Below are 11,130 nucleotides of genomic sequence, written 5' to 3'. Positions count from 1 at the left end.
GTGGCGCCTGGTCAGCCAACCTGGCAACCTGCTGTTTTGCTACAGTATTACTTTAAATTTGGCTTTTCAAAGTAAAGCTAATGACTTTCACTTTCTCAATCAGCCGAATTAAACGTTTCAAAGCAATTAATTAAAATATTAATTATATATATATATATATATATATATATATATATTATATAAAGGATAAAGTAAAAAAAAAAATCTGAAATATTTATTTACATAAAGTAAAATGTACTGTATGTAACACAAGTCACATACAGTACATACAGTACATACTGGATATAACATGTCACGGTCATTGTTGCCATCATAAATTTGTAGAGTGTATCCACAGATATTCCAGCTTTTGTGAAGTCATTGAATTCAAACTCCACATGAGGCAATCTCAGTCCCTATGCAAACATTTCACACACTTGTCATCATGCGTCACATCACAATACGCCTTCTTTACCTATATGTATTCATATATTTATGATCTGTAGTATTTAAATTTAAATTTGATTATGTTTGGGGAAAGAATACTGATGATCCTTTTGATTCTTCTCAGATGAAGAACAAAAATACTAACAATTATCAGATACTGTACTGATCAGAATCCTTGTTGTTTGTATCACAATGCTGCAAACAATTATGGCAATGACAGTGCACATGGTGAAGACAAATGTCTTTATATATATTTTTATATTTTTTTGTTTGTTTATTTAGTTCATGGTCTTTTATATGCCACCTAGCAGTGGATGTTCCCTGAATAATTACCTTCAGACTAAATGCTGTAAACGCTTTCTTTAAAACTGATGCTTTCTTTTATGTCTTTTATTGCGATGGCTATCTGCAAGATGCATTTCTGCTCTGGAATAAACTTATACTCAGTTTTGTTGAATGAAACTATGTGCGCATAGACAGCAGGGGGGAAAATGTCCCCAGAATAAAGCTGGAAGGTGCTGGAAGCAGCGGGAGCGTCACATCCGGCGGAGCGAGGCAGCGGATTTATCCTCGGTCTTTAAAAGGACGCCCTGCAAGAGGCTGTGAACCTGACAGGTAACTGGACACATGCTATGCATATATATATTTTAAAAAATACATAATAAAAAAAACAAGCGAAAGAGAGGCAAGCTTATGTTTCTCAAAAATCAATCAATTTGAAACTGAAAAAAATATATAAATAAAAAATAAATAGAAGGGATAGCATCCGAGCGCGTTTAGACGTCATCATTTGATTTGCGACAACGTATTCCGTGGAGGTCCTTTCAGGTAAGATGAGAAGCACGTTTCCGTTGTTTGGCATCTGTAACCTCCCATAAGGTCGTGTTTTTGGAGCCGATTATCCGCATGTGTTTGCATTTTTTTTTTAAAAACTTGTGACGCAGTTACGCCATTCCTCCGATTTGTTCATTCCTCCTGTAAGATACAGCAACCAGTCATCTGTTTTTTTTGTTGTTGTTTCTTTTTGTTTCTTTAAATACTCATGCCTCTGGAAATGCAGTTTTCCAAAGAGAATCCGGCTGAAATATGCGTTGCGCACTGACATCCTGTGTGAGGGACCAGCAGGTGTTTTTGGATGCAGCCGCAGATTAAAGATTTCAAAGATCTCAGGTCTCAGATAATGATATGGCTTATTTCTGGAGCCTGCAGCATGTTTGGTATTGGAGATTCTCCTAACTTTAATAAAATGTAATAAATGGATGTGTGAGGCAGGACTGTCAAGTTGTTTTTTTAATTCTAAAAAGAAAAAAACCCCAAAACAAAATGTGAAACAGTTTCATGATTACAAAACCAGAAACATGGCTTTCTTGTTAGGCACAATCTGTTGCATAAGATCATTAATACAGGCCTAATCTTTTAATATATACTGCATGGAAAGTAAAAAAAAATAAAAATATTCGTATTAAATAAACTTTTCCCCATCTTTCAGCTGTGGTACTGTGAACCAGAGACAATCATGATCCTTCTGACTTCTTCCTCTGGTAGGTACTTGTTTCTCCATCTCATTTCATAGTCTGGATTACAAAATATAGAGAATCAGGAGTTCCAGATGAGGTGAATCATTCTGGGCGGGAAAACATCATCTGTTGTTTTGAAGCATAGTTTCCAGATAACCTTAGATAAAGAGAAGACATAAATATACTGTACACTATTGGAAGATAACTTTTCTTGAGGCATTTATGTGAAGCAAAATATAGAAATTATATGCATAAATTGAAAGATGCATATTAAGGCCGTCAATGAAATAATAGGTTATATGAACTGAGCAACGTCATCAATTTACCAATAATATGTGTAAGATATATATCAAATCTCCTCTCACTGTCACATATTATGTAAATTACTTGTATTTCCAGTACATATATTTGTCAAATGGCACCATTATGTAGTACAAGTATTCCTACAGTGTAAACTGAGTATATTTAATCGAGATTACTCTTGTTATCATTTTTGAATGTTGCTGTTTTGTGTTTTTTTATTCGGTCTTGTTAATAGTTACCAGGTAACAGTAGCGCATCACATACCAAAGGCCTTCCCATCATGCTTTGCAGTCATTATGCAGTGATCCAGAAATAGAGACCTGCTTGAAACTGAGGATGTCTGGCCCTGGCTTTATCTATTTTTTTATTTATTTTTTTTAATTAGTTACCCAGGCAAATCATTAAATAGTTTGAGTATAGCTTGACAGCAACCCTTTAGACTTTAGACTGCACAGAGTTGCATCTGTGACTCTTTACTCTGACAAAAATCAATAAACTAGCAAATGGCAAATTATGAATTGAATGCAGACATTGTTCTGCATTAAATTATGTGCTGTTTTCTTACAGTCTTTAAGAGGCAAGGCACAAAAGACTGCTATCTTGGGCGGCTGCTTAATTTTATTGAATTTTTCAGCTGTTGTTGTTGCGCATAGCTAATCCCGCAACATGGGAGCACAGAAACAAAAAGCACATCAAAACGTGTGAAATGTTGAAATGACTTTTGTCAACAATTCAGCTAACTTTTTTTTCGAATAAATCAGAAAACACTGCAAGAACGTCCCATACAAAGTGGATGGGAGCACCTCTCGGAATCCTTTCATATCCCCGTGGCAACAGTTGAAAAATATGAATACAAAATAATAAAAAAAAAAACGCAAAAAATAAAAACCTTGTCGGTAGGGAGAGGCAGACACACAAAGTTTCCTCTGGAATTTTCTAGTTTTTTTTTAAAACAAAAAAATTCTTCCGCCAATTGTTTTGGCGTGTAACTGGTCCCACACCACTGGGAGCACGGACACAAAAAGCACATCAAAACATATGGAACATTCGGGAATAGATTGCTATGATGTTCAATGATTTGGCTAACCGTTTCCAAATAAATCACAAAAATATTAGAAAAATGTCCTATGCAAAGTGGATGGGAGAGGGAGAGGCACCTCCTGGAGGAGCTCAAAGTGGATCAAAGATCAGAGTCAGGCAGGCTCAAACATTTTCCTCTGGAATTTTCTAGTTGGTAAAGTTGCCAGATATTTACCTTCGTAAGGTCCAAAATGACAAGTAAGAAGCATGCTGTCAAGTTATTGTTGGCTTTCTGCTGTGTCTCATACGCTGTTTTCTTTCAGATGAAGAGTCTGTTGAACTGGCCTGGCTTTGGAATCACAGGAAGTTCAGGGTGAAAAACACTTTAAGGGTTGCTACTGCGACATTTGAAAATATAAAAATTGTGCAGGTCATTATCTGTGCATACTGTCTTGGACAGAACTGACTTGAGAGAGAGAGAAAACAGATTCCCCAGAGAGGATGCTTGTAGAGGACAGAGCCTTATTATAAAATATCATTCAAATGGAAAATGTATGCCCATAACAACAAAAAACATAATTACAACCTTGACTATTTTTTTTTTAAAGCAACGATACAGTGCTGCGATAAGGCGTTCAATCTTCTTCTGATATTTGTATGCATGCTGTGTCAAAGTAGATTCAGTAAAAAAAACAAAAAACATTTGAAGTTATTGCTTCAAATGTATTGTGAAATTGCTATAAAGGCAAATAGTATCATTAATGCTGTACTTCCGAAATAAATGTAGATGCAAATTAATAACAGTCAAACAGAAAGGTGAATGGCTAATATTTTAGGTACAATACATTATATTGTACACAAATGTATGCGCAGCCTTTTAGAAATGCTTACTGTCAATCACACAGTGTAGTAACATGGATTTCATTATTTGACCATAATATACATGTTATAATTAAACCAGGTGAGGTTGTACATTAATCTCAAGCAAAGCCTGGGTTGCAGTAGTGTTTATAGATATAAAGAGTTGGATTTGTGAGTGTTGCTGCCAGCTGGCTTTGTTTTAGGTCACTACGTTTGATCGGTCCACAGACTCATTGATCTCACGTCTGCTATGTGTTTAACAAAGTAGGTCCGACTCACTGTCACTGTAGCCAGTGGTGCATGTGGTAGTCCCTTAAATGATCATAACGTGTTCCCCGCAGCTGCATTTATGTGTATTTGATCCCTAATTACACCACAATCAGGTGCTAACATATGCATCCTGTTCTGATGTAGCTTTTCAAGACATTTTGTAACAAAAATTAAGTTTATTGCATGTCCATGTTAACATTTTTTATAAAGAGCTAAATTCTATTTATTATGGTTTTTTTTTGTAAAGATGTGAATGATAATGCTGTGCGCGGTAAAAAGGCACTTGTTGATGTTGCATACTTTACGCTGCACACCCCTGACTGAATGAATGTACAGTAACTAATGTGTTGTAGTGATCTGAAAATGGATGAATGTATCATAAGCTTGGTCTCCATCCTATAAACATGCGTCTTGGTAAGTGATATTTCTTTTACATAAGATGGGCGTACTTCAAAAAATGTTTTGAGATAATATTTTGCTTTAAATGCAATAGAAATACACACAGCATAAGATGAAATAATCTGCCAAATAGCTCAATATTTTTTTTAATTTTTCTAAAATCACTATGATATGTGCAGTGATACAATAATACATGCATACACATAAATTACACCAATTATAGGTAGAAATTTGTTTTAAAAGTCTTACAAATTTCACTGGATGTTTATCATAAAAAAGTACAAATACTTACACATACACATTTCTCACACACACACACACACACACACACACACACACACACACACACACACACACACACACACACACACACACACACACACACACACACAATGAACACAGATCTCAGTGTGTAGCACAATTATTTATTAATAGAATATATTATTGTCTTCCGCTTACTATTGTTAGTTTCTGAAAAACTAAGAAGGTAAAGCAGCCTGACTGTCACTCCACATGACTGTAAATTAAGATTATTTTTCAGGTTTTTTTTTCAAACTATCTTGCCTAACTTGATGTAACTAGAAATATGCTTCAACAACACTCTCGGGTTAGAATGTAAAATTTTCAAGTTTCTCATCGAGCGCCCTTCAGAGGGTTACAGTTACACATTGTCTGATTCCACAATGGATTTAGATTCAGACACATGCACCAAAACATCAGCAGCAGTAGCTTTTTATGTGAAGCCACTGCAAGGGTTAATTCCTTACTGACACAAACAGCTCCTGACTACTGCTGTTATTTGACCACAGGTTTCTTCCAGTGTACCAACAAGCTCTTTTTGAGTGATCAGGCCACGGGACAGCAGGTCAAGGAGTTTGCACGTAAAAATGCTGCTAACGCTTTGTCAGTCGCTAACCTGGTCATGGGCATGGCCTCCATTCTCAGCAGTCTCAATGGGTGAGTGTGCATCCGAAACACTGCTCAGGCCCACCAGCCATGACATCTATAATAATAAAAATAACAGAATTTCAGATATAAAAACGCTTTTTTATTATTTTTCTTTCTTGCATGATTCATTGTGTGTCGCCATGAGTGCATCTATTAATGATAATAGTCCGGTAATGCAATCCAGATAAACGCAGCAGACGGTTATTTACCTTCATTTATGACACTTGTAAACAAACCTGTGCCGGTTTTCACTCTCTCATTGGCCTGAACTCCCACATATTTCCCCCCATCAAATGTCTTGTTGTCATCAAATGACTCCACTTAACCATCACTTGTTGTGTTCAGGCACCACCACGCTGCGTGTTGGCTGGTTCTGATTGGCTACCTCCTGGATCTGGCCGACGGAGCGGTTGCCCGGGGACTCAATGCCTGCTCTGCACTGGGTAAGTTGAGTGTTTGTGGTCAGTGGCTCTTAAAATAGATAAACCTCAATTGTGTCACTGGCAGGGCTTGTCGCACAGGCTTTTGTCTGGACGGACTAATTTGGCCGCACAACGTCATTAACAAAGGCTGCCGGTAACAAGAAATTCTGCTATTGAAAAACTGTGGCTTGCCTTGGAGGGCTTGCAAAATGAGAAAACATGCATATTTAAAAGTATGTAATCTGAGCTTTATTAAATCAGAGCCACTTCTTTTGTCTGAAGACTCTGCCATTTATAAGTTTGAGGCTCAAGTGTAAAATTTCACAACATCTGTTAAATTACACACAATGCATTTTCACCCCAGTTTTGAAAGAACAAATAGCTTTAACATGGCTTCCAATGTGCCAAATCACATTTTCTCAGAAGCCCAAAATAGCTTCCAGCAAGTGCATCACAATACATTGTTAGCTACACATTTCAGGGGGCTTTTGTGTCTCGACGGGCTTTTTTTCTGCATGACTTTGCAGGTGGATGTTGTTGTGTCAAATGAACAATTACTTTCTGATTAAGCAGCCTAATTCCACAGGATCACGCCTCAATTGTCTATCTTATCCCGTTGCTTTGGCTTCTCTGCATATCTGAAATTGCTAAAATTGTTGACCCTGGGCTGTGGAATTCCACCTCGTTCATTTGAGCCGCGGCCTGATTCACCTCATCCTCATCTGCTGAAAACATGCTCCCTCTTTCTGTGGGATAAAGAGACACAGCAGCGGAGAATGTTGTTTATAGAATGGCCGCCTGTTGGGCTGACGCTGAACTTTTCACTTGGGAATATTTGTACGTGCACCACCCCATGGCCACGTGTCAGTAATGGGTCAACCTTCATCACAGACTTGTGATCGAGCTTGATTTGAGTAAACATATAGATCCTTATGAAAGAGACACAATTTTAAAAGCAGTTTATTTGTTTGCCTGAGTAGCGGTAAACTCAGACTGGTTCGCAAGTATGAAAGTAAAAAATTGTTTCTGTTCTTTCAGTAAATGGATTTAAGGAATTTTGTCTTCAACCAATTTTTAGCCACAATCATTTCATATCACCAAAGACGTCATATTTACTCTGCCCTTTCTGCACTTGTCGATTTCCCCGTGACATTATTTTTGAACCAGCTATAATGGTTTCACTGTTCTTGTCTTTTTTTTTAATACTTTTTACTTCCTGACCTATGTCTAGTCATAGATGGCATCATGTCATTATAACCGAAGTGATGTAAATACAGCTTTTTTGAAGTATTTTGAAATGTAATACTTTAAGTAAAAGTATCAGCTTTGAGGTGGTAAAAGTTCCCTTGTTTCTTTTTCTCATGTTCAGGTGCAAAGTTGGATGATTTTGCTGACTTCACAACCTTTGGGATTGCCACCTCGCTGCTCCTGCGGACGTCTGACCTGTTGGACAACGTCCTCTGCATGTGTTACGTCCTGTCGGTGTTTGTACGCCTTTGTTTCTTTTCAAGTGGTGAGTCCCCAGATTATCTCATCATTTCATTTTTGATGGAGTACTCACTCAGTTTAAATAACTTCTCTGTATATGTGCATGTTCCTTTCTCTGCGATTGATCCACAGGGATCCCGTTCATGTATCGAGGCCTGCCCTGCATCTACTCGTCGGCCATCCTGGCCAGCGCCTCTCTGCTGTCACGGGGAAACATGGCAGTGCTGCGGGTCATCGCAGTGGCCATGATCCTCTTCATGATAAGTCAGAACTTCTATCCTCATGACCGAGTGCTGGAGTCACAGGCCTGGAAAAAAGTAGTCTATGCTGGAGGTAAAGCATCCACGCATCCATCCATCCGTTCATTTTATATCCACTAATAACTTTAAACACTTTCTTATTGGGTGTGGTAGGAAACTCCAGTACCCTCAGAAAACCCATATATCCACAGAAAGAACTTCTTTTTTTTTAATGCCCTGAAGTCCCACTTCAACCGAGACTGGAAATATTCTGGCTCTGAATTAAAAGCGCTAACAACTACAATACTGAGTGGCCCTCAAGCTCATACGTCATGGTTTATTTATGTTTGTTAACCCTTTGAAACAAATAAAATTGGATTCTCATACAATTCCTGAAGAAAACTAATGCATAAAACTAATCTTATAATTTTCCACTGCTTGGGTGTAATTATGCATGTGTGAAAAAGGTCTGTTTGACCTGCAACTTGAAAGTCATTCTTTCCCAAATGTGTATTCCAGTTTGGCAAGATAAAGAGGGCCCTATAAGCTGTACTTAATGTTAATTAATTAAAATTAATTTCACAGTGTTTTCCAGTTCACTGAAAAAAGCCTTCGTTTTTCCAGCAGCATCATTTTTGGACATACGCCTACAAAAGCATTTCAACAAGATTTTGTGCATCCCTCATCTAATTGCATCTAAATTCAACACATTTGTTAACTGTGCTGCTTTACGTGTTTAACTGTCACATAGCGCCTTTAACTTTATGCATACATTAGATTTTTTTTCTTTCTTTCTAATTTTCAGGAGTCATCATGGTGTTCTGTTCGTCCTTTTCCCCTGCATGTGTGTACTACCTGCTGTGGTCTGTCTCCTATATTTTGTTCCCTACATCGCTGTGGAGCAGCAAAGTGTAAAAATGAAGCACTGGGTTCATCTCAAGAGTCGACTCGGGTACGTCGGTTTTGACGGAGGCTTCCATGTGGCATTCTAGGTGAATATGCACCGCAGGGGATCACTCTCTCTATTAACTTTTATTGTGACGTCTAAGAGACTTCAGAGAGTCAGAGAGATGAATCCGCTGGTTCTTCCAGGTTTATCTTTTTTTTTTAAATCTCAATTTTCACTATTAATTCACAGTTTTAGCAGTACTGTCCATAAGATTATGTGTTTGACTTCCACATTTCGTTTCTGTCTAGTTTAATTGAATCATTGTACATGTTTGCCTCTGTTTTAAGAGGCTTTACAGTTGCTGTAGTAAGTAAATCCACACTGGTTCATACAAATCAGCTGTGACACTGCAGACTTGTCAGAAACCTGCAGCAGCATAAGCAGAATAAGTCGCAATTGCCCTGTCATCTCATGGGTGAAAAACTTTATTGGCTGCAGACTCTCAAAACTGATGGTTGCAGCATTGCTAAAAATGGCAATCACCCATAGGTTTTTGACAACTGTCAGGTGTGGTGAATAACACTGATCAACCCGTCACCATGGCACCTGTTTTTGGGTGGGATATATTCAACAGAAACTGAGCATTCTGTGCTCAAAGTTGATGCATTAGATACAGAAAAATGTCCACGTAGATTAATTTTTGTGAGTTTTACAAGGGAAAATTTGTGTCAACTGGGTCAGATCATCTTGAAATTGCAGCTTTTGTGGGCTGTTTCCAGTCTGCAGCGCTCAAAGGAGGGAAAGCAGTGAACAGGGGGGTATTAGAGAAAGGAGGTTCAATAAACTGGGAGTCTCTCCCTGAACTCTGAGTCGACTTAGGCCACGTTTACACGTACCTGGGTATAAAAAAATGGTGATATTTCTATGCATTTGGACCGCACATATACACTTAAACACAGCTACGGCTGACCACAAACGATGATTCCTGAAAACTCCGGCCACAGTGGAGATCTGGATAAACTCTATGTGTCCATTTGCATCTAAAGGGGGGTAGGTGGATATTTATCCAATGATTACACCTCACTTTGATTTTGATTCTAGTATTTAAATTGATGTAGGGTATTAAATAAATTCCAAAAATGTATAATTCAGTAGCTACTTCAAGTAGTAATTTAAGCCCCTAACCAAATGTTGTTTGAACTGGTCCTGTCTGTTAATATCCTGCTGAGAAGATTAACACAATGTTTACACGTTTTTATTAGAGTGGAGTCATTTACGGTAAAATGTGATGACGTGTACGTCATCAACACTCAATAAAATACTGAAATTACTACATGCACACGTGCACATTAAAATTTATTCAGCCCTCTTACTAGAACGGATAACTCAATAGTTTCCCTCATTTCAAGGTTAACATACTCAGAATTGTCACATAATCTGCTTTCTGTAGTACCCCCCGATCATATTCTTATGGCTGATGGTGTAGTCAGCGCAGGTTGAGGTCATAAGCAGTGTACGATGCAGAACCAACTAAACCAACAGCAGTCAAAGGGAGCAAAGAAATGTGCTTCAGTTTGTCCATTATTGTTTGCTTATCAAGTGAGACAAGTGGAGAATTTGCACTTTTTTAATTGGTTTGATGACAATCTTAATGAAGATAATGGCACAGAGTGGAAGGTGACTGAATCTGTTCTGAACCTACAAAGAAACTGACATATTGATTCATAAGTGTTCATTCATCAGCTCCCATTTGTAAGCCATTAATTCTTCAATTTGAACTCGTCATGCGGGGATGTCACTAATTTTATTATAAGTTAGCTGATCTCACTTGTTTAAAGTTTGTATTGACAGCAACAGGGCATGATGATTAAACAAAGTATATGAAAATTACGTCAAAGCCCAAGTTCAATAAAAAAAACTTTATTGAAATTGTATTTTCTGATTCAGTTCTGCTTTAAGCTCACTGTGGATCCTCATAGGATTAATGATGACAAGGGTTACTACAGACTGAACACAAATGTACTGTGATATATTTAGCAGTGCATTGAGACTTCATGTGTGGGTGTTTTGGGGTTTTCAAACTATAAAGTCATAGTAATGTATTCACGCCATGAGCAATATAAATGCTAAAACTGCACATTGCCCCTTAATTGAAAGAAGAAATGTAAAAGATCTTGGTGCAAAAGATATAGATATGTGTGGTGAAATCTGTATATTTTGGCAATAAAGAATTAAATATGCATTCACTGTGTTTCATTGACCTTAATTGAAAATATCACAACAATATCTCCATTCACTTTCGTTTCAGCTTCACGTTAACACCGGATTTCATCTGGCAGTTTCATTTA

The 11,130-nt window shown here is 37.6% G+C and overlaps 1 protein-coding gene across 2 annotated transcripts; it reads left to right on the top strand.

Moving 5' to 3' along the window:
- The first annotated feature begins 3,165 nt into the window (after positions 1-3,165).
- tmem269 (transmembrane protein 269) lies at positions 3,166-10,980 on the top strand. 2 transcript variants are annotated; one of them, XM_080496454.1, is made up of 5 exons: positions 3,166-3,639; positions 6,090-6,187; positions 7,536-7,679; positions 7,787-7,987; positions 8,699-10,980. In XM_080496454.1, exons 1-5 carry the CDS (start codon positions 3,518-3,520, stop codon positions 8,806-8,808), a joined length of 675 nt encoding a protein of 224 aa, XP_080352580.1. In that variant the 5' UTR covers positions 3,166-3,517; the 3' UTR covers positions 8,809-10,980. The 2 variants fall into 2 exon arrangements, with proteins under 2 accessions (XP_080352580.1, XP_080352579.1); XM_080496453.1 differs by lacking the exon at positions 3,166-3,639 and adding an exon at positions 5,470-5,753.
- The last annotated feature ends 150 nt before the right edge of the window (positions 10,981-11,130 follow it).

This window comes from Blennius ocellaris (genome assembly GCF_963422515.1).
Source record: "Blennius ocellaris genome assembly, chromosome: 5".
NCBI classification, from domain to species: domain Eukaryota; kingdom Metazoa; phylum Chordata; class Actinopteri; order Blenniiformes; family Blenniidae; genus Blennius; species Blennius ocellaris.
This window is presented reverse-complemented; position numbering and strand designations above follow the sequence as displayed.